This window comes from Lepisma saccharinum, chromosome 4 (assembly GCF_977018435.1).
Source record: "Lepisma saccharinum chromosome 4, izLepSacc3.1, whole genome shotgun sequence".
Lineage (NCBI taxonomy): Eukaryota > Metazoa > Arthropoda > Insecta > Zygentoma > Lepismatidae > Lepisma > Lepisma saccharinum.
The window spans coordinates 62692815-62717708 of NC_139232.1; the positions used below are offsets into that span (position 1 = coordinate 62692815).

The 24894-nt window shown below is 34.8% G+C and overlaps 1 protein-coding gene across 14 annotated transcripts in view; it reads right to left on the bottom strand.

The window, feature by feature from the left end:
• The window catches only part of RhoGAP19D (Rho GTPase activating protein at 19D), a 252436-nt gene that overhangs the window by 80741 nt on the left and 146801 nt on the right, over positions 1-24894 (bottom strand). For 6 of the 14 annotated variants that reach the window (XM_083120607.1, XM_083120604.1, XM_083120606.1 and 3 more), the window contains exons 4-10: positions 22968-23094; positions 21112-21245; positions 17467-19201; positions 14955-15113; positions 11086-11196; positions 10151-10315; positions 1238-1516 (exon numbers count right to left, since the gene is read on the bottom strand). In XM_083120607.1, coding sequence (XP_082976733.1) covers positions 1238-1516; positions 10151-10315; positions 11086-11196; positions 14955-15113; positions 17467-19201; positions 21112-21245; positions 22968-23094 — 2710 coding nt within the window. The remainder of the gene's footprint in view (positions 1-1237; positions 1517-10150; positions 10316-11085; positions 11197-14954; positions 15114-17466; positions 19202-21111; positions 21246-22967; positions 23095-24894) is intronic. The other 8 variants (XM_083120608.1, XM_083120609.1, XM_083120611.1 and 5 more) reach the window with 8 other exon arrangements.

Below are 24894 nucleotides of genomic sequence, written 5' to 3' on the forward strand. Positions count from 1 at the left end.
TATTTCAGCAGCTATGTTCACAAGACATCAGCAAAAGAACAGAGTATATAAAGCATGCAATCTGCAACCACAAATGTACGGCCAGTATATAAATAATTTTATTCAGAATAAATGTTACATTAGTTTTATTTCTAAGTCGGCTAATTGGAACTGGACCTACAAAGTGAATCGAGATGTGAACCACTGAGAAATGTACCTCCACTAGGAATATAACCTGGTACCCCTTGAATACAAAGTGGCAGAATTAGCCACTACACTATTGGGGGCGGCTCGAAAATGATGACTATCATCATGACAAAGTAATATCTTCGTGTAAGTACAGAAAACTCTCTCTGTAAAATACTGTAAATCTGATTCATTACACTAAAAAATGATGAGTATTGTTAAATGACTTAAAAATATATTAAACCTTGAAACAAATAAAGCTACAGAACTCGTTGCAAGCTAATTGGAAAGTACTAAAACGAAGAATCAGTGAAGATGTTACAAAAATTTGGAATGTTTAAACTGAACTAAAACAATAGGGTTCCTCAAAAACTGAACAAATAAATGTATAAATATTAAGTGTGGCAAATCATAGGTAGCATATTTATTCTATTGAGTGAGCTTCAATATACCCCCCCCCCCCCTTTTTGGATTAAAATGTACAGAAGCACTGTCAGACATGTGGACCTTCTTGATAGGGTAATTTCCGCACTTATCCAAAGATCATCTTTGGGAGTGGGATGAACCTATGTTGAACTATAACTCCTATTAAAAGCTCTTGGAAATGGCTCCTAGTAGTTTCTACCAGAATCTACTATTTTGTTATTTTCCTATTTTTAATGCAGCTGGTAAAATATTCCAGTGGGACCATTATTTTTCACATGATTGTCCTGATCCCAATGGAACAAAATTTTAGTTATTTATCCATGGTTTACTTCCATGCGTCTTAAGTTACTTAGCTTTTATTAACCAATTAATCCATTGTATAGGGTAGGTTAGGGAAATTGAAGGTAGTATTAAAATCTGTATTTATATCTCTCCCCCTCTCTTATATCATAATTTAATTAAAAATTCACCTTTGCATTGAAAGAAAGAGATCGTGCAAAAACAAAAATGCCAAAAGCAGTGGACTTTTCCAAATATATACAAGAAATCTCTCCTCCATTCAAACTAAAAATAAACACTATTTTACTAAAATAAAATTAAGCATGCAGCATTTCTTTGGCTGATATGCACAGAAGAAGAGTCTAACCTGGAGAGACGCTACTAAAAGCAGCCACCAATCGCCCAATGTCAGCTTTTAACCTGTTCACATTAGGAAGATCTGTAGGGCTGGGACTGTCTAGATTTGAATGGGTCGGAGTGGAGGTTACTGGTAATGGAGTGGGGCCCGCAGCGGGATGAAGTGGATTTGGGATAGTTAACTGGTTGGGTCGTGTAGGTTTTGTTGGTGTTTCTGCATCCGTTTGACAATCTGACAGCTGGCTTTGGGTCTTCTTGGACTCTTTGTCACTCATATTTCCACCATGATCTGCAGAGGGATGAAGCAACCCAAACTTAAGAATGTCAAATCAAAGCACAAAAAAGCCAAAAACAAAGAAAACAAACAAAAATAATTGTCATGCATATATACAAACAAAACTCAAAAGCAACAAAAGTGAAAATAAAGGGAAAAGGTGTATGTAACTCAACAATGCAGGGAGGGGGGACCCTTTGCATAAGCAAATGTACAGTCAGCAGTCTTATATAACAGAAAAGTTAAGCACAGACGCATTATACACAAATGTGTGTTTCTAAGGTTTTAATTTTCCTTTTGTTTATCAGAGTTCATGCTCTCAAGAAGTGATGAGCTCCAATTTAAAGTAACACAACATATGTATCAAGTAACATGCTTGGAACCATGCTTCAATAAAGCCAATGGGATATTTGATCGATCTATGAAATCATTTGGTCAACTCTTCAACTTCATGTAGTAATTAATATGCAATAAACAGGAAACATTTATTCATAAAAAAAGAAGAAAATATATTCTACATTTGGCATTGTAACTAATAAACAAACTGATTTTTATTTTGGGAAAATAACAATGCTGATTGAAAATATATGCCTACTGCAAATATTTTCTTTATAAGTATAAACATATTCTTCATTTTACAGTATTTCAGTAATACATTTAGTTTAGCTATTGTATTATCATATTAATATGTAGTTATTTATTTACTTGCTCTCATTCTAATGGAGATAATAATTTATGGTTTCTTATTTCTTTCCTACATAGCTCAACAGCCCTTTGGCCTTGAAGGCAAGCCAGGCAGCTTTTCATTGGGTGATGTGTGGTGAACACATTGAGCCTATTACCACTCATCTCTGGTTTTCTAGTTTCTTTTCAAGTACCTCCTACAATCAAAACTGAGACCACTTGACTATGTGGAAGCTCTTAAAACGTGATATAATTTCATAATATGAGGTTACAAAATAGTTCTTTCTTCATAACAATGAATAAATACATTCTTGAATATGAGCAACAAGAATGTATTTAGGCAGTTGCCAACCTCCATGGCAGAGTGGTTAGCACAGCATGCTATGATGCCAGGGGTCCAGGGTTTGAATCCCGGCCTGGGTATGAGATTATTTGTGAATGCCTCTTCATCAATATCATCACTCATCCCCATCTTCGAAATTAGCCAAAAATGGCAGAAAAGAGAAGCAAAATAAACCAAATTAATCAACAATTTAGGCAGTTGAAGATTAGAAACAGAATGGAATGAATTTTTTCGTGACTGGGAAAAATAAGATGCAGTAGTATACACAGAAGCAAATTACGCAACTTGCTTAAGTTGCATGGAAAAAGTTAGTAATTTGTTTCTGTGTATTCTTTTGTAACTTTTATATAGTTTGGAATGTCACCTTCAATTAATTTGTCTAAATAGTACCTGATATTAATAATTAATGCACAGTCTGATGAGTTCTTGGTAATTGAACATGGAAATTCGACTAAATATAATCTAAAAAATAATGTCTCTCTTTCACTAATTCCTATAGTTTACAATAACACAGATTAATGAAGCAATTTGTTTATATATTTAACGAGAGATTAACAGTACATGCAATGAAACTCAGCTGAGTTATATTTTAGCTTGGTGTTCAATAGACATCCAGTACTCCCTAAGAAAAAGAAACAACCCTAAGAAAAAGAAACAAATTCCTAATTTTCGCAACAATGAAACACTACATACAATTCACACACAAGGTCAAACACAATAAAGTGTTCATTTTAAAGCACGCACAAGGATTATATACATCAAGCTTGGGCAACTCATCTTGTTCATATAAGAGTGCTCTCATATGCATGCGTGGAACTAAGAGCGGGCAGATTGACTGTGGAAAGGATGGGCCAGTGTTCCAAGTGACTAATGGTCAAAATACACAGAAGCTTCTATAAAGTTATACACAATTACACACACAATGAAATTCATTTGTATCATCAAAATGAAATGTTAATGATATTGTTCCCATTTTCTCAAAAACGGGTCTTTTAATTTAAAAAAAATAAAAAAAATACGTCATATATACACTATTACTCAATAAGTATACAAAATTTAAAAATAGGATGCCAAAGGGATCCAAAGTTATGTTAGATTTATGTTAGGTTAGGATAGGGTATGGTCAGTTAGGTAATGGGTGATAACAGATTTTGATGGAAAAATTCCTAATATTCAAAAGAAAAAGTCTAACAGAAATCAAATACAATATTGTTTGAATTAACGTACATGAATATGATGTTTAAATTCCCGTTTATTAGAAATACAGGGTGACTCAAAAGTGTGGTTCCATAGGCAACTCTGTTATTAGTGCACATAGCAAAGATGAAAAGACGGGAAAGTTGGTGGAAGTAGGCGAGTTTCAATCTAAAGTGCTTGAATTTTCAACAAAGAATGCACCGTTCAGGATGTACACTGGTACGACTCTAATTGGTAACAAAAAATGCCACATGCTTGGCCTGGAATACTGTATGCCTTTACAATGATATAAAATTCTGGGTAAATTAACAATTCATTATCATGATTGCCTCTTTGAGCGAGTTCTATACTATGGCTATTTCAATTTGTTTTAATTTATTTGTTTGTTCAAATGGATTTTCTTCACACTTAAAATGTCTCATCTACCATATATAAAAAACCGTTGACTAGAAAGTAATATTGTTCTATTGCTTTCATTCATATATTTATGTAGATCTCCACTACTTAATAATAATAATAGTAGTAGTAAAGGTAATGGTGGTGGTAGTGGTATTAGTAGTTACAACAGTACTAGTAGTTATAAATAGACCTCGGATTTTAGGTTTTTAACCTATTTTTTCCTTTACAGATATGTAAGAAATAAGTTATGTCAGGGTTTCGTTAAAAAATGCAACAACGGATGAAGTTTTATAGTGCCATTTCAGCATTGAAGTTTGCACCATTGACCATGTTTTTGTTGAAATATTGTTTTCGTCATATAAGATGATCCTCACAAACAAAATTGCTGAATTTGACTTGGATAACATGAAAAAAGATTGTTGCCTAACTACGTGGCGAAGCGTGCAAGTTCTGCTATTGGCATAGGGTTAGACAACACACATAACATTATGCAAGATAGTGCATATTTCAGGAATTTTGTACTATTTTAAGTTATTGAACCTACTTATTGAAGCCTAACTTAAGATTTTTAGGACCTATTAGGATTTTTAGAACCTATTTTAGGGTTTTTCGAACCTATTTTAGGATTTTTAGAGCCGATTTTAGGGACCTAAAAGCACACTTTTTAGAACCTAAAAACCCGAGGTCTAGTTATAACACATTCTTGCTATGTACACTAATAACGGAGTTGCCTATGAAACCACACTTTTGAGTCACCCTGTATTTCTAAAAATGGGAATATAAACATCATACTCATGTACGTTAATTCAAACAATATTGTATTTGATTTATGTTGGACTTTTACTTTTGAATATTAGGAATTTTTCCATCAAAATCTGTTATCATCCATTACCTAACCGACCATACCCTACCCTACCCTAACCTAACCTAACCTAACCTAAATCTAACGTAACTCTGGATCCCTTTGGCGTCCCATTTTTAACTTGTGTATACTTATTGAGTAATAGTGTATATATAACATGTACTTTTTCAATTATTTTCGAAAATTTAAAGACCCGTTTTTGAGAAAATGGCTAGCAAAGTTTTCTTTACACCACCTTAAATTATTTTTATTCCCTGGCATACGCAAGCTATATTTCGTGTGAAAGAGCCCTTCAAGACCTTTCTAACACCGTCCAAATCACTTCTGTAGGTGTCCTGGTTGCCGAAATATTGCAATTTCAAGTTAACAAGATGTTGGAAAAAATTGGTCAAAATCGCAGTTTGCAACACTGTAATTTCGGAAGTACAAAACATACAGATCTGCAAAGTTGCATATTTCCCTACCTCAGGTGGCTCTTCCAGTATGCCAAATTTCAAACGAATCAAAAAATGTAAGGTTGATTTGACATGGAATGAGGCACACATATCATTCCATTACACCCAGGCACTGATAGTCCATACATTTTGTGTAATTGCACACACATTGGCAACACTGGGAGTGAATGAGTGAAGCAGGACGACTTGAGCTGCAGTCTGTTGGCAGGAAGATCAAGCTACACCGAGCGCTTGTTGCCCTCCGCAAGTGCATGGAAGTTGCCCAAGCTTGACATACATTTTATTGTGGCTAAAAATTGGTCAATTTTTTCTACAAATGTTGTACTAAGCCCAGTACATTGTGTAACAAAAGATATAAACTGCAATTTGAATAAAACTGCTCCCCAGGTAATCAAAAATTATTTGTGGTTATGCGATGGATGCATTCAGAATCTTTTCCTCAGCTTTTTGAATATTTTAGAAACAAAATTTAATTTGTTCTATTTATCCTACTTTTGAAAATATTAACTAAAAAAAAGACACAATTTAAAGAAATGCACAGTACAGCACAATCACGTTCCACATGCATTGAATTCACATGAATATCTGAAGTATTTCACAAACATTGAGTTATCTGAAGTAGAATACAGTTCCAAGGTTAATATTTTGCCATGTAACTAAATTGCAAAGACAAAAACTAGCTCTACATGCTATGTTAAGAATAACTCAAACATGATGGCTGTTACAAATGAGTATTTACATTAAGATAACATAACCTGCTCATCATGCCAGCTCAATCTAGAATGATCCAAGTACGTATAATGAACTCCATACACCAAACACATACACACACACACATTGTGTAAAACAATATATACATCTGGCTTATATCAAATGTTTTTTATACTTTTTTCCTCATGCAAGGTTAGTCTAGCAACATATACTGGAACATATTCAATTGCACAATAAGAAACAATGTTGGAATATTGGGCCAGGAAGGTAAAATATATACATATAACAGAACACAAAATTATAATAAAGATATAATATATAATCTACTAGATTCATGGTTAGAGCATCTGACCATGCAGAAACACCTTCCTCAACGTACATAGTTTACCCACAGTTCAATTAAGATTAGCATATATACACGTAGAATGAAAACATAACACAGTCAGCTTAATGCATTACGAGCAGCAGGAGATAAAGTTAGCCAAAGTGTGGATTACAGAATTCAAAGGCAAGTTAAATTTCAAAGATCTCATGCTAAAGTCTGAGAGCTAGATTTTACAATTTTACAGAATTATCATTTATCTTACTTTTTTTAAATCAACAATTTAAGGAACTGGAATAAATTTAATAAGATATACTCAAGATCAAATTCTTGTTAGGTGTTGTCACTGCACATGGCTCAACGAGCGAAAAAATTTAAAAATGAATTCTAACACAAAAGAAATACTACAAAGTACACGTACTAATATGTAGGCATATTCATATTATTCTTGTGGCTATCAGAGATAATTTTCCAATGATATCATAAAATGTGCTATTTGAATACTATAAAATATGAATAAATTAAATATTCAAATGACTACATAAAACTTATTCAAGTAGTAAATTTTATGATAGAACTGGAAAACTATTTCCGATTGTTACACACATGTGTAGTGTGGTCGTGCCCACGTGTGTCTACTATCAGATTAAAAATTATAGATACTAGAGTTTGGACTCCAATTAAAAATTAACCAGTAGACCTACAAAAATACCAATTACATCAAAATTTAGCTTATTCAATTCTGCGTTAATCTATGCTAACCTAAATTTTTTCGAGTATGCCTTATATTTTTATTGTCGTGAGCACAAAAAAAGATCCGGTTTTTTGGAGTTTTGCAAATAATCGCTCTTTTTGAAATTCTATAAATCAAAAACAAGTTGTCCGATCACAATGAAATTTTAGTATGGTGCAGGCAGATTTTCAGATTTTTAAAATTTGTCAAAAAACTGTTATCATCAATTTTGCGAAACAACCTTTTCTTAGTATTGGGTAGTCCTACAAATACAATATTGGTATTGTTTTGAAGCTCTTGGCTTGTGTGTTTAAAATCCATTATTGTTGCCGATTCACATTGAGAAACCGATTTAATACAGATCTTTATTCAGCAGAGTAAAGCTGTAAGTGGAACGTGGCAACACTGCAAGCACAGTGCCATTCCGGCAGTTTCCACTGTTCAACGGACATCACTGTGTGCTGTTTGTCACGTTCCAAGTACATCTTTACTCTGCTGAATAAAAATCTGTATAAAATCGGTTTCTCAATGTGAATTTACAACGATAATGGATTTTAAACACAGATGCCAAGAGCTTTAAAACAAGACCAATATTGTATTTGTAGGACTACCCAATACTAAAAAAGGTTTTCGCAAAATTGATGATAACAGTTTTTTGACAAATTTTAAAAATCTGAAAATTAAGATTTATGTTTAAAACCTTTCTGCCTGCACCATACTAAAACTTCATCACGATCGGGCAACCCGTTTCTTATTTATAGAATTTCAAAAACAGCGATCGTTTGCAAAACTAAAAAAACTGGCTCTTCTTTTGTTCTAACGAGGATAAAAAAATATAAGGGATACTTGAAAAAAATTTAGGTTAGCATAGATTAACGCACAATTGAAAAAAGCTAAGTTTTGATGTAACTGGTATTCTTGTAGAAATGGGAGTCCAAACTCGAGTATCTATAATTTTTAATACGATAGTAGATGTATTTCGGAGGGTGATTATAGAAAAGGGAATGAAACTCTAAACATGCATCAGTATTTCCACAGCTGTCCTCTCCTTAATAATGAGTCAATTATGTACACACACACCACAAACACAAACAATATGTAGAAGCCTAAACATTCCATTCAGCATGTAGCCAGTTATGTGTACTGCTATAATAATATTACGTACATTGTTAGATTATGTGGCAATATACTATTAGATTCTCAATAAATAGTCTACATATTGTCAAACAGAATGAAAAGCTCTAGAAATAGAATTTTTGACAGAAATATGATAGATATGTAATTTAAATATGTACACAGAGTAAGCTTTACTTATTATTTTTATTTTTTAAAAATTAGGTAAGGCTGAGATTTGTTACCAGTACCTCACAGAAATTGTATGAGCTATAAAACAGACAATTCTCACACATGCAAGAAGTTTTGTTTGCAACATACATCAACATATAACAAACATATAGTGATATATTATGTTAGTAAGGAATAAATTTTATAAAGGTTCAAAGGTTAAATTGATTTACACTCATGACAAGTATTTTATAATAAAATCTTCATACATGTATTAAAATCTATTCACATAGAATACAAAAGATCTTCTATATACAAACAATAAAGATGTTTTTCAGAAATGCACATGCACATACATTTTTTTCATTCTCACAATATGCTTTACTGATAACATACATGGTCATAGTGTGAAAGCAGCTGCACTAAAGAAAATACCTAAATATAAGCTCAATCAGTAACTAGCAAAGCACAACCAAAGACATAAAGAGTGATGCATCAATACATTAGTCATGCACAAAACCAAAATTTCTTCATATGCTTGACATAATTCCTAGTATGGTTAAATGGTTTCATTATGAGTAAATTTCAAAACATGGGCAAATTATATTTTACTACATAAGAGAATTCACCTTAGCAACATGAAGCATTTCTCTCTTGGTACTAACCATGTGCTTTGTAAACGATAACAGAATTGAGCTAACCTCTGTGGCAGAGTGGTTAGCACAGTATGCCACAATCTTAGGGTTCCAGGGTTCCAATCCTGGCCTTCGTATAAGTGTTCTTTGAGTATCCCTTCATCAATTTAATCATATCGATCATCCTCATCATTGCGATTGGCCAAGAGTGGCAGAAAAACAACAATAAATAACACAAATCAGTCAACATAACAAAATTGATTAATGTATGTAAAGAAAAGGGTTTTTTTTTTTTTTTTTTTTTTTTACAAATAATCAAGTTTATTTCTTTATGGTGTGAATGGAAAAATAATTCTTCTGTTTGTTGTAAGTAATAATAATAACCCTTGGCTCGATAGGCCTTGAAGGGCCTAGGCCGATCTCCCGACTGCCAGTCTCCCTCCTACAGTCCTACCTAGAGGTGGAATTCTTCAACCGGCAATGGGGTGACGTGGGGTCAGCACGTTGAACCCCCAGCTGTTTAAAAGAGATTTTTATGGCCATCTTACGCTACTCACTTGTAGCTCCCCAATTTCCTCACCATGGTGGGTTGCCACTGGTCCTATACACAGGCCAAAAACCCAGACTGAACTCAGGCAGACTTGAACCCATGCCATCACACAGTTGGAGCCCAAAGCACAGCACCTTAGAAGGCACAGCCACGGAGGACGACGTTTGTAGTAAGTAAAAATTTTTTAAATTTTTGCACTTTCCTTAGTGTATATACACATTGAAAAATACTAGTACCTCACCTTATCTTGAACACACCGAAGACTAGCAGTATGATGAAAAGTTTATACCTCGTGTAACAAGAACATGGCAATAGCCTCAACAAGATCAAAATATTTCATGCTGATCAGAGATTCTAAAACTGTCTCTCCTGAACATCACCTATGGGATTCCATCTATTTACCATGATGCAAGGATAGGATACAGGAAGCTAAAATACCACCCACATACTCGTCTCCACAGAAAACTAACATACCTCTAACAGGTGTTCGCACAGCTGCTAAATATGAATCCTGTCTCATAGCACGCCGTCTCTGAGGTTCGTCTTGAGACCATGATGATGCTGCTGTTGCTAATGAAATCCAGGATTCAACTGAGTTTGAACGAGACCTAGTATGATACTGAGGCTCTTTGGGTGGTTCTATGAAAGGACAACACACGTAACATCACAACAAGAAACACAATTAAAAACTTAATAAAGATGTTATGACATGTACCAGTTGCTGTAAACATGTCAACACAACTTCCTAAATTTGAAAGTGTTATATAAATAATATTCTAATAGAAAGAACCATTATGGAAAAGAACAGAAAATAAGATACTGCACCGCAGATCTAAAATATGTTAGAACTAAAGCATAAATAAAGATCTGAAGAAATAACAATAAATATTAAATGTTTTATAACGAAGGAAATTATAGTTTAAAAGGCTCCAAATTTTAAGACGATTGTAACTGAAACTTAATTTCAAGAAGTTGTTAGTAAAAATGGTAAATAATAAAAATAGAAATATTACACAACTGGGACATTCGGCTTTTGCACACAATAATTTTTAAATGTTTATTAGCTATAGCTTTTCCCCCAGAAATTCACATCAAAATGAACTCTCATAGATATCACTACATACCAAGGTACATTAAACAATGGTTATTTTGTAAATAAACTTCAGTAAATACATATACTGTGTTAATCATGCAAGACAAATCTTGAAAATAAATGGGTTATATAAAACTCAATACGAACTTAAGGCAAAAACAGGTTTTAGTCTGTAGACACACTGCGAAGCCACAAATTCTGTGTTTCTATTTAAACAAAACCTCGTTCGGTTGCCATTAGGAGTTAAAATGACAAATCAGGACACGCTCAACATTGAAAGCAGACAATACGCAAATGCGAGCCAGGCCATGAATACCTGAGGGCCGACTGCTTTCCTGGAATTCTGAAGGTGGTTCGCAATGCAATCTCTTGCTGCCTATAGGAATTAACCTATTTCCAGAGAGAGCTGGTAAAGGTGGTGTACTTCCTACAGTAAGATATACACTATATTTATTCTGTATGCTACATATGGCAATATAAAATCTTGCAAATAAAAAATACACTTTCTAAGTTTACTCATTTACAACCTGAATAAGTAATTTACAAATAATAAAATCAACTTGCTCTACAAATAATAAATTAATACAAAGCTGTCTACTCATTTAAAGCAATGATATACAATGCATTTTATGGTTGAGGCATCCGTAGAGCAGCAGCTAGCATGGCGGGAAGAATGATCGTGTCTGCCAGCAAACTGGATGCAACATCCGCATAACTGGAACCGCTAGTTATGTAATGAAATAATCTCGTACAATTACATTGACAGTTACAATTAAAATGAGCACGTACCTTGTTACAAGAGGTGTTGGAAATGATGTCCTCCTGCATCCCCACATTTATGGCATATTTATAGGAAATTTTGACTAGCACGTATCAGTTATTCTTCCAAAATTGCTTCAATTTCTCTCCCAATGTTTTCCTTAAATACTTCAGGTTTAAAAGCTTAGTAGCTCCCCAGGCAGACATCATGAAAATGTCTGTTTCTTCTTCTTATCAAGAACATACCCCGATTATCTACATTTGTTCACAAGTATTTGAGCACTGTGTCTGTGTGAAACAGAAACATCTGGGAATTCAGCTGCAAAACATATTCTAACTTCCTTACAAGAATTCGTAATGATGTAAGAGTCGTACAAAAATGCATTGTTTCAAATTGTACGGATAGTGTGACATTATTAGACTGCAGACAAGCACCAGTAATACATAAACTAAATACAAAAATATCTAAAACACTTGTTAACACCTTAACACTTCACAAACACGTCCAAACTGGACACAAGTTATCTGAATACTGAAGCACTGACACGTACAGTGTGGGTCTAAATGACACGATCCCACTTACCGACACGGCAGAAGCCACTCCACGGATGCCTCAACCATAAAAGGTGCTGTGTGTATATATATATATATCTGTTTACTAAATTGATAACACAATGATAGCCAACTTGATACAACTAAGTAAATACATACACAACTAACGTACAAAAGATACACAATACTCTACAATGTATTTAAATAATTATACCCATTCATTTAAAAGAAAATTTGCAGTAAAAGCTAACTCTTAAAACTATCATACAAATATGTCTTACAGTTTATTGCAAGTAAAGCTCATGCACATACAACTCTCATCAACTCACACTAGTAATACAATAATATGTACATGCACAAGCAAAAGGAATAGAGATGACTACAAGATAAATAAAAGTACATTTCTTTTCAATATGTATGTGGGCAGGAAGGTAATGCAAACTTCAAAGTAAAGTGCCTCTCGCTGCACATTTTTCATGGAAGTAACTATTGTTTTCTTTAATGTGGTATCTATTTTTACTATTAAGAAAGCATCTATCTCTACTAGGCAGCAAATTAAGGACCAGCTTGTCCTTTAATGTGTCAAAAAACATCCTGAAAAAAAAAATGGTTTTTTTGTCCACATAAGACAGTAGTATCTTATGGCTTGTTCTGGAAAATATATTTTGTGTCTTGTTAACTAAAATTGATGCATGAGAGCAATTACAAAAAGCTGTTTAGAAGACATCAACCAATGCAATATTGCATTCTACATACAAAATGTTTACAAAATGATCATCATTTTATACACATTTCATTCTAAATATTTTTTGAATGTTCTTTGTATTATTGACATGTAATCTTGATGTATAAAAAGTAAAGTGCTCCCCTGCGCTTTTCACCAAGCCATGAAGGCGTATAGGGGGTGTGAGGTTAGGGCCCCACACTTTCTTGATCTCAGCCGAGCTGGGGGTGATGTGATCAGCACCATGCCCCTGACTGCCTTTACCCCCCGTTTCCTCCAGGTACCCACTTTATACGATGCTGGGTGGGTGCCGGAGCCACTTGAACAGGTTGATAAAGTCCCGGTTTTCCCTCGCTGGGGATCGAACCCGAGTCTCTCGCATGGTAGTCAGAGGTCTGCGCTGCTACAGCTTACTTATCTTGACAAAAATTAAAACACTATGTTTCCATTGTTTCAAAGTCTTCTTTTCTTGTTTGGATCATCAGAGCTAAGAGTACTTGTTTATTTATGAAGAAGGAATGCATCTGATTTTCTTCTGATGTGAATTTGCAAGTGGTTCATATTAGGGATGACCATGAAATCTGGATATGTGGATATCCACATTTCAAATTATCTGATATCCATTTGAGATGCAACGGATAATCCATATATAATTCACATATCCAGATAATTGGAATATCTGAATAATTTGGATATCTGGAAAATATGGATATTAGAGTATTCAGATAATTTGTGCATGCAGATCGCTATTTACTTTTCAAGTTCAGTAAGTTATTCTGGTAAGAATGGTGTCTGAAATTGAGGAAATAATTATCAAATAAAGGATCGGAACACCAAACAGGGAATGTTACCTTCTGAACTGTTCTCATTTACATTCTTTGTCATGGTGGAAAACTTGTGCATTTATATACTAAACTTAGTTATGCAGAGATCTGTTTTAAGGCAAAAAAGGTACAATTTTTTTTAAAAAAATGTGCAGAATCTGTACAGTAGACATATGAACAGGATGAATAAATAAATATGTGGAGAGCCCGTAAAATAGATAAACGAAAGAACTGTCTGGATAATGCACACATTCAGATATTTAAGATAATAAGAACATCCAAACAATTTGTATATTCGCAGACAAAATTTTATCCAGATTTGGACATTCATAGTCTTATATCCAATCTTTTGGATTTCTTCATCAGAGAATCACAATCATTAAAATGTATATTATTGTCAGTATTCTGGAAACACATGAGAAAGTGCCTTACATTTAGGCAAATTCAGAAGATCTCCTAAAGTAGAAATTTAAGGGGAAATTGCAGCACATCTCCTGTGTGTGCCTAAATGTAAGGTAACATACAGCTTCATGTTGAGAAATCAACACCATCAGGCAACAGATCCTGTTGTACTGACACTATTCCCACACATGTAAAATAGCAGGAAGAAAGAATAAATCAAGACAAAACCAGGGCTGGCTTAGTAATTCGATTAGTAGAAAAATGGCATGGTATGCAGACCTTCCTGATGGCATAGTGGTTCGGATCCCACTTTAAAATGTAGGTTGATTTAATTTGATTTGGTGTCTAAGTCCACTTTGTGCACCGTAAGGCTAATCGGGACTGGACCTACAGTTTAAAGTGGGATCCGAACCACTATGTGCCTCTACCGGGACCCCTTGATGGCAACGACGCTACCACTGTGCCATCAGGGAGGCCTTTAAAATGTAGGTGCAGTCTTGATTATGCTACCTGTGCATAAAGTGGACTTGACTTTTCACTTTCATTTCGATGTTTCAATTTCTGTTCTCATATATCAAAATTACATTTAAATGCTGTTATTTGGAGCCCATGGTATCATAGTGCATTTGAAATTATATTTTCTATAATACTAATTCAAATACTGAAATTAACATAGGAAATCTACGCATACATTTCTATCACATAACAGAAAAGCACTGAAACGAGAGCATTCATTAAACAACTCTGAACATCACCATAGCAAAATTTCGTCTTCACTGTGCAAGTGTTGCATGCAACATGCAATTCATATGCAAGCGGAATGAATGTTCATAACTGGTGAAATAATGTGCATTAGAAGATTTTTATATATATATAGATACTTGAGAAATCACAAAGGGACACACCAATGCCATATAACTCTACCTGGTATTGTGGAATGTGGCAGAAATGTTAAAATGTTATATGCAGCATTTGCACTAAAAGAGCGAAGCACTTTAGGAGAGTACATCTCTACACAACTGGAATAGTATCTAGAAGATAAATGCCTCTGTCTTGCAAAGAGAGGCAATTCTCTGAACAAACCTAAAAAACAATAATACAACTACAACGATACACTCTAGTTCCTAGCTTCACTTTACATTTAAAAAATAATCTGAAACTAAACAGTCTTGGGGTTGAGATTTTTACAAAAACACACTTTCTACTTCACAAACACAAATTTCATCATGAACTGCTTCTAGATGTGCACATTATTGCCAATGCTACAATTGAAAAAAAATACTTAGTTCCTCTTTTGGTCTTATTTATGTACAGCTACCTGCATGACAGAAAGTACGAAGAATGGTTTACCTAATAAGTGTTACACAATAATTAAATTACCCAGTTACAAACCTTTTCCATGGTACCTCAAACTTTGACTACAGAATTCAGTTAATGTAGGACCTACAATGTTATGCTTTTAACATCACTTTTTTTCTCACAGTTAACTTATTTCTTCCTCAGAATCATAATAAATGTTAATACACTTCCTACCAACAACTTTTGGTGATATGGTTTCAGATTTTGATATTCAATATACTGAAAAAGTAGGTATTGAGTGAATTCACATGAAATGCTGCAGAAATGAAGGGAAAAATTAACATAAATGGTGTTATATATACACAGGGTGATTCAAAAAGGACTTTGAAAGCATATATAAATGTATTCAGATAACTTACAGTCAGTTGAGGTGTCATTGCAAAGCAAAACACATCAAGTTTTGACTCACGTAGTCCATTAGTACCAAACTCACCCACCAGTAGCGCTGTCAGCATTGTTCTTGAAAATGATTAACCATAAATGGTATCATTTATCTGGATATGCTACAAAATTTTCTAATTCCTCAGATTGACGAGGATGAACAAGATGGACGCCTTTACTATCAGCAAGATGGGGTACCACCACACTACCACGTAGAAGTCCAAGATTTTCTTGATAGCTGATTCCCAGGTAGGTGGATTGGTCATGCAGGTCCAATTGCATGGCCACCTTGCTCCCCAGATTTGCTCCGCTAGATTTTTTCTTGTGGGGTTTCATTAAAGATCGGGTCTTTGTACCACCTTTACCTGCTGATCTTGCTGAGCTGAGACTTCGAATTAACGCCTGACTTACTGGTGAATGTTGTATGACAAACTTGATGTGTTTTGCTTTGCAATGGCACCTCAACCGACTCTAAGTTATCTGAATAAATTTCTATATGCTTTCAAAGTTGTAAAGTCTTTTTTGAATCACCCTGTATATGTATAAATTTTCCCTACAATTGTGATCTGACTTTTTGGCACGACTGACAAAATTAAACATACCTGGGGAAACACTGTTCCAGAAATGAGATTATTTCCCCCCAAAGATGCATGCAAATGTTTATGAGAATTGATTTTTACTGAATAGAAGATAATATAAAGTACCATTGATTCAGATTTGTTTAGGTTTTCCCGTTTTTTTTTGTTTTTTTTTGTTTTTTTTTTGTTTTTTTTATTTTTGCTGACGAAAATCTGAATACCCTCCCCACGTGCTGAAAGTTGGCATCAATAAAAATTATCACTTATGCTTTCAGTGCCATAAGCACATGACAAACTTTTCTATGCTGTGTGCCGAAATCACTAAATGGGACATTTTTGCTGCTATTATCCTTTGTATAATATCTGACTATATATTTCGAGGTAAAATTACAGAAAAATAGAAAATCATGGTTGATGTCACTTAAAAGCTTTTTTATTATTGAAGGGATAGTAATTATGGCTATTTACCACCCACAGAATAATTTTGATATGTTCCCAATATCAATAAGCTTCCCTCTTCTAGAGCAACTAGGAAGTCAACACTGCACCAGATCTCCTGCCATATTTGGTCTAACAATGGCAGCACTTAAATTGGCGTGCTTGTTTCGTGTCAAAACAAACTCTCAATAAGGGCTGAACGGTATCTTCCGCATATCAAGCAACACCATGTGAACACCAATCAGTGCTTACAACAGACAACATGCTAACAAGAGATATTCTATTTTAGTGGACATCTATATCAAATTTATGCAACATCATTGAGTGGAATGAGAAAAATTCATAGACGTACATGGTAATTTTGAAAATAATGTGAACTATGATCAACACCATACATTAGGAATATGTTGACTTTCAACCTGTAAATAAAACTTGATGAGAAATTATACAGAAGTAATTTAAATAATTTACTCATCTCATTAAAGGTATCCTGTTTCTTCTCTTCTAACACAAAATTGTAATCTGAAAGTGATTACTTTTACAAAAATAATATAGCACATTTGATCATTACTAAAAGGCAATGCAACATCAAAGTTACTTAATTCTTATTGTAAATGCTAGTCATGCATTGCCAGCAGTAAATGCAATTTATTATTAAAAGAATAAGGAAAGAAACTCACCTGCACTATCTAAAGACTTGCTCTCTTTGCTCCTGGATTCAAATTCTTTCTTTCTGACAGCAACATTTGGAATACTTTTCTTCGCAGAGAGCCTTGAAAGTTCACTACGATAAAAATTGGTTTTGTTTGCTCCTTCATCATCAAGTTGTCCACTTTCAAATTGTTTTGCTACTCGTGAAACTAACTGCAGGGAAGATACAAGATAGGGGTATGGCTGCGGGGAAGAACTTTCCTCCCCGTCTGACTCAAAATTCCGCATTAGCGAATTAGAGCCGGCACTTCCCTGCGCTGGGGATGAAGGTAGGGAACAGGGCAGAGAGGAAGGCTGCGAATCGTCGCTAGATATTGAAGACTGCCTGACAAAAGCACTATTTGCTGGGAGGTTTTCATGGATTCTGCTAAGGGTTGTCACAAATGCCTTGCCGTGTCTGACATTCCCGCTGGGAAGAGACCGAAATGATCCTTGTACCGTACCATCAGATGCAATGCTTCCTTGCAGCCCTTTGGTTGGTGCGTTGGTCACTGCACCGCCGTAAATGAACTGGCCTGTTTCGCAAACGGAAATGGGCTGCATCACTGGAGCATTATACACGGAATCAGCTGAGTCACCATTACTTGACGAATCTCTCTCAGAGTCAATAGACTTGACTCTTCGTAGATTCTGATGAGTTGGTCTCGTTCTACTTGTACTAGGGCTCTGGTTTCTGGATGGTGAAAGCTGTTGACTAGGGCCATTTTGCAGCGGTGGCCATAATGGCTTCTGAAATTTTTGCGGGTGGGCATAGAACTCTCTTGGGATAGGTTGAGGCCTCGTGACAGGCAACCAAATGGGTTGATTGGGTCTCTTCAGAAATTCTTCCTTCTGCTCACAGCTCTTCTTAATTCTACTTAACATAGAATCGGCACTATAATTTTCACAAGGGTCAGAAGATTGGGCTATTGGGCTATGTCTAGAATCGAATGATTGCACACTATCCTTACTACTGAACATTTCTTGACCACTTGGTGGCAGTGATATTGACGATTCTCTCCTGCCTCCAATGTTACTCTGGGGGTAACTTGCAGGCTGCACACTTTGCACACTATTTACACTACTTGCCACACTCTCCACACTGCTAAATTTTGAACTCTGCGTACTTGCTACACTGCTATCAGAATGCACTGTAAATGTATACGGGCTAGGCATGTTTGTGTAATATTTACTGGCTCCATTAATATGGCGCCCACTTGGATCTCTTTCGAATGTCCTTGACGCATCTACCATTGCTGGAGACCACAAATTCGATTCTCCACCGACGACCCCCTCCCCATACCGATTCACGTCCCCTGGCTGTTGATCACTGTGTCTTCCTGCCAAATGAAAACCACCGTGAACATAACCACTTCCACTCACAAGCAGTCCTTTCGGTACGGATCCTTCACTTGATCTTCTTGCGGTCCCTTCACGAGAATGATACCTAACAAGCTGCCAAGAATGGGAGGGATCTTGATTTGATATGTTGGTGTTGTTGATTTGTGTTGCATTGGCTGCATGAACCCCTGAGCTGAAGGTACTTGATGATGGATGACTTGATGATGTGAAGGCAAATCCTGGTGAAGAATTGATATCAACTGGTTGGTATGGCTTGGGTCGTGGCAAATGAGAGAACTGAAGTGTGGATTTCATACTTTCCAGTGGTCTGAAACGCTGGGGGCGCTGATTTGTCTCTGGATTGTGGGCCGTTTTAGAAAAGAACTGGGGGAAAAAAAAAGTATTGATTAATTAATTTTATCACATGACAAATTCACAAGTAGAATTAGTTCAAAGATAAAACAAGCTAATTACATTATCTGTAACTTTACCAAACATATTGAGTAAGTGATGGAAATACAATAACAAAGCACAACCAGAAACACTATCAATGTATCCTGTTCATCAAAGTTATGGTTAAAGATAAGTTGGAAAATTTAAAAAAAAAAATGATGCATTTATGTTTGAATCAGACCTAACTTAATTCAATAATATATTTTATTTTTTTCATTTAATATTTAATATATTAACTAGAACATTCTTCGTTATTACAGGTGGTGACCTTTCAGAAACTTCTTGTCTGTGTAATGAGGCTCAGCAGTTTCCAGGATCTGATTCAACACAACATGTACTTTATTTTACCGGTTTCTTCTTTCAACTACATTGGGTTTAATGATATTAAAGGTCTTAAAGGTGAGTAAAATGTCTTTTCCAGCACAAAGCATATGGCAACATCTTGCATCAGTTATATATATATATATATATATATATATATATATATATATATTATGAAATCGTGACAATAGGTTACAGATATTGGTCAATCAAAATACATCACTGCAACAATGGTACAGCAAATTCCTCAATAGTCGAAGGAACTATAAACTCCAGTAAAGTTATATCAAACTTCTGTTCTATCGGGCTCATATAAAATGAACAACTTGATTTGCTTAACCATCTCTATATTTTGGACATGTGATCATGACTAAAACTTGCTAAATGAAAATCACATTATCTTTTACTGGCAAAATAAATTCTTGAAAATATATTGGGAAAATGACTGGTAACAATAAGAGTAAAATTCATACAACAATAATTTGCGTCACCATTTATGTTTAGATTAGGAGTTTGCATTATGCATTTAAGTTTGAACAAATCTGATCATCAATTCTAACTTCTTTTATAAAATATATAAATACTATCATGGTGACTGCAAACTAAGAAGCATTGCTCTATAATGTTATACAAGGCCCACCTTGGTGACAGTACAAAACTTGACCATATATATAGAAGTGGTGTAACTGCAAAATATATGCTCATTAAGTGATTGTGTGCTTCTTAAATTAAATAAATTAATTATATCTACAGAAATTTGCAAAACAACACATTTTTTCAGATATAATGCGATAAGAGAGAAATTGCTGTAACTAGTTTCAACAAACGAAATGCTTATTACCATACAAATTGAACCTACAAAGATGCTTCCTACCTTTGTAGTAAACAACTTTACTCAACATTGTGACAGGTTTTACAAGCAATGAAACTTCAAATGCACATAAATGAATAATGAAGCATGTACCCAATTACAGATCAACAAAACGGAACTCTACTAAAAACAGACAATAATGACCACATTTAAGACACACACACACAGATTAGGGATACCTTTTTTCCCCCTCTTGTGCCAAACATATTACAATATAGCAACAGCATCTTGTTAACTCTTTTCTGAGATTTAACTTGATCATTTTTCTTCAATTTTAGCATTATTCAATTTGGATCTGATCACTTTTAATTTATATCAATTCAACTTTTGATGAGCTATAATTCTCAGGCATAAACTATCGAGCATATGATGCCAAATTAAGCAAAAGTATGTCACATCCTTCTTTACATTCACTCACATGCATTACTAAGCCTGAAAGCATTCACTTTCTTGGTGAAACTATTCATTATAAATTTAAATACTCAATCTGTCTCGATTGCACATATACATCATATGTGTATTAACATGATATAAATACATGACTGCTTTTAAATATGTTAAATGGAAAAATTGTTATCAACTGTAATAGTGAAATGTAGAAAATTTGGGTGGTGCAATTCTTACAATGCAAACTGTGAACAATATTTACCAGCTGGAGAATGTCGTCTTCCTTAGGTACAACAAGCAAATGAAGATAGCTGCCGCTTTGCTGTATCAACTGCACTACTTGAGCATATGTCTTCCCCACAATCGTTTCTCCATTTACACAAACGATCCGATCTCCTGCAAAACACACAGTCAACACTTATGTAACTAAAATACACAAACTAGGAAAAGCAACTAGGTAAATGCAACATAAAAAAAGGTTTGTTTAGCAATGGAAGACATCAGACAAAAGCTAATGTGATAGGATTGTCGACAACAGACTACCTGGCTGTACTTCTATTGGAACTCACCTTTCTTAATTTATTCCTTAAAATCATTGAAAGCAAACACTGGACAATATTCAATAAAAAAACATGAACAAAGACTTATAAGTAGGCAGACATATCTTCCTTTGAATTTATATCACTGGGTGTGGTGTGGGATGTGTTTATGCAAATCAAATTTATGTATAATACTAGGATTATTGCAATTGAGGTCCTCTAATGGTACACACCACAAAATGTAACCTTTCTTTATTTGTTTGCCTGTTTGTTTATTTTATGTGGGACCGGAACAACTGTGCCATGTACCTCCACTAGGGATCAAACCTGGAATCCTTTATTAGAAGGAAACATTATTACCGCTACATCAGATAAGAATTTCCTTCGGGGTCCGTCTCAATATTATATATTACACCACTATTTATCTCTTTGCTTTGAAACAATTTTCACCAACCCCTTGTATTTCATTTCAAAATGTTGAAAAATTTAATCTTTATAACAATTCATTTATTAAATACCAGCACCCAAGAGAGTATTCCTAAATGTACCGGGTGATTCGTTTCCGATGTCAGAAAAATAAACCGTTATCTACAAGAGGTTAATGTAGATATCTGTGAGCAGTTTGTTGTAATATAAGCACAAAGGATGTAAGTTTCGAGTGAGTGGAGGTTTACTGACTTCACCTGCGTGGCGGCAGTAGCATTCATGTAATACTAGAAAATGTTGCATTCCATACGACGTACTCTGTGCGCTGTTGTGACGTGACCACCACCTTTGTTACCATGCACATTAGCACTGCCATGTGACTGAAGTCTGTAAACCTCCCCTCACTCGAAACTTACATCCTTTCTGCTTGTATTACAACAAGCTGCTCGGAGATACGTACACTAACCTCTTGTACATAACGGTTCACTTTTCTGACATCTCAAACGGATCACCCGGTATCATGCATTTCTACAAAGGAGACTTCTTTTTTTGTTTTATTTAAGCCCACTTTATACACTAATTGGGACTGGATCTACAGATTAGTGTGTGATCCAAAATACTATTTCCTTCCACCCGGTATCAAACCCGGACCCCCTTGATTACAAGATGATGACTATCTCACTGTCATGAAGTTGGCATTTTTCTACAATAGATGTAAAATGTATGACAATTAACATACTCACATCATACTTCACATAGATGTCAAGCCTATACCAGGTAGAAATTTACGTAGATAATAAGCAAGTATCATTGCAACTTGTTACTACAGGGCTTGACTCCATAAATACAGTTTTTCAAATGAACTCTCATCTTTAGGGTAACACTGTACATTTAACATACATAACAAAAAGTAAGCAATTTAAAAAAAAAAATACTATTACTTGCCCACATGATCCTTGATTTTCAAATGAAGTCATGCCTATCCAAAGAATTACATTGAAAAGCCCAAACAACACTACAGAACAATATGACAAAATACAAGTAAGCAAAGTCTGAAGCACATGAGAATCTTGCTGTATCTTTAAAAAGGCAAAGGATAATTCTAATATTATTGGTACCATTACAGTTAGCTTTTCAGATGTAAGAATCTTACCGGTGGCTAAGCCTGCAGCATGGGCGGAACTACTCTCCTTAACATGTTTGACAAAAATTGTGTCCATGGGCTCATCCATTCGTCTGCCATAGTGACATAGACCCAATTGGCGTTCTCCTCGTAATACCTTAAAAATAAGTAATATATATATATTGGGTGGTTGCTTAAGTTATTATTACTATTAAAATGTAATCCTTCATGTATGGGAAAAGTTCATCAGTGTTACAATAATAACCCATTTATCATAATTAAATTTTTACTGGCCTTTCTGCGTGATTAGCATAATATCTACGAAGTCAGATGTTTCAGTTTCAAGCTCTGGGTTGGAGCTTGTCCCATCATCAATTTCACCATTCATTCTCATTCTCATCATCATGATTAACCCAAAAGGTAAAAAAGTGATGTGAAAATAATCAAAATAGAAATAAAGAATACTTGAATTTTTAACAAATTTTGAGTTCAAGTTTATTGGCTATAATGCACTATAGAAATATGAATCTTTTCTTATTCCATGTGGTAAACTCAGATACTGCAATAAAACTATTTGGATTATGCAACCAGAAAATTCTTAACCATTTTTCACATAATGTGTGTTCATGAAACAGCTAACAATTAAAAAAACAACATGGGGTAAATGGATCGAGATATTGAAGAACATCACTGTGTTGAGGTCTCCAATGTCCATGTCCTTCTATATTTGAACTTGAGATGTGACATATAACTTTGTATGTAATGTGATTGATATTGACTGTGCACAAAAATACAAAATACTCTGAAACTGAATGTGATCACATAAACTAGCATAGTGTGGTAGCCATAGCCACAAGGGGTTTGGGGGCAAATGGGGTTGTTGTTATTTCTACTTTGCATGTTACCGCCTCTAAACACCCACACACATGCACCAGAGGCGCAACCACGAACTTTTGTCTGGGGGGGGGGGGCAAGTACCAGGGTAAACGTACCAATAATAATAATAATAATAATAATACTGACATTATTATGACTATTATTATTAGTAGTAGCTGTCCAAGACGTTATCATCCCCGTAAATTACACAAAAAAGGGGGTAGAAGTTTATGTTAAAGCATTTGTGTTGGAACAAACGATATTAAACATTCTTTTTTTAAAAAAAGGTTCAATTTCACATTCATTAACAATGGAAAACAAGTACACCAACAATATTTACGAATGGCAGAAAATGCATGATAAATGCATTCCAAATATTATTCTTTTTGTACGTGTAACATGTATAACTTTCATGTACAACATACATTTTACACATATTCAAAATGAAGTGATGTAAAATAAGAAAATAAATGCCAACACTAAATTGTGTACGTATGCAAAGTTTCTTTAATACATATATATATCTACAGCATATATAGGTCTACATTTATATGCATTACATAATCAATCCAACTCATAACAAACCAACAACAAAAATTATGTAAATTGTCTCTCAAATGTGCACGCTCAGTTTCCTCCCAAGAATTGTTCATGCATTTAAGACAAAATCCATTAAGAGAAGTCTTATTTCTCTCTCTGGTAATTTATAGTGCATTACAGAAAAAAAGCATATTGCGAGTGAAGGGAACAAGGTAAAAAAAAAAAAAGGTAAAGTGCTCCCCTGTGCTTAGCACCACGCCATGAAGGCGTATAGGGGGGTGGGGGTAACGCCCCACACTTTCTTGATCCGGTCATGAGTGGGGGTGATGTGATCAGCATCACGCCCCTGACCGCCTTTACCCCCCAGGGTTTCCCCCAGGTAACCATGTTATTCGACGCTGAAGGGAACAAGAAAATTTTTAATCCATTTTTTTGCAAACTGAAAACAATATTGATTTAATAGGGTGCAAACAATTTTACGAGGCGCCATGGCATTCTCTCTTTTACAACTTTTAACTAACTAACTAACTCTCTAGCCATC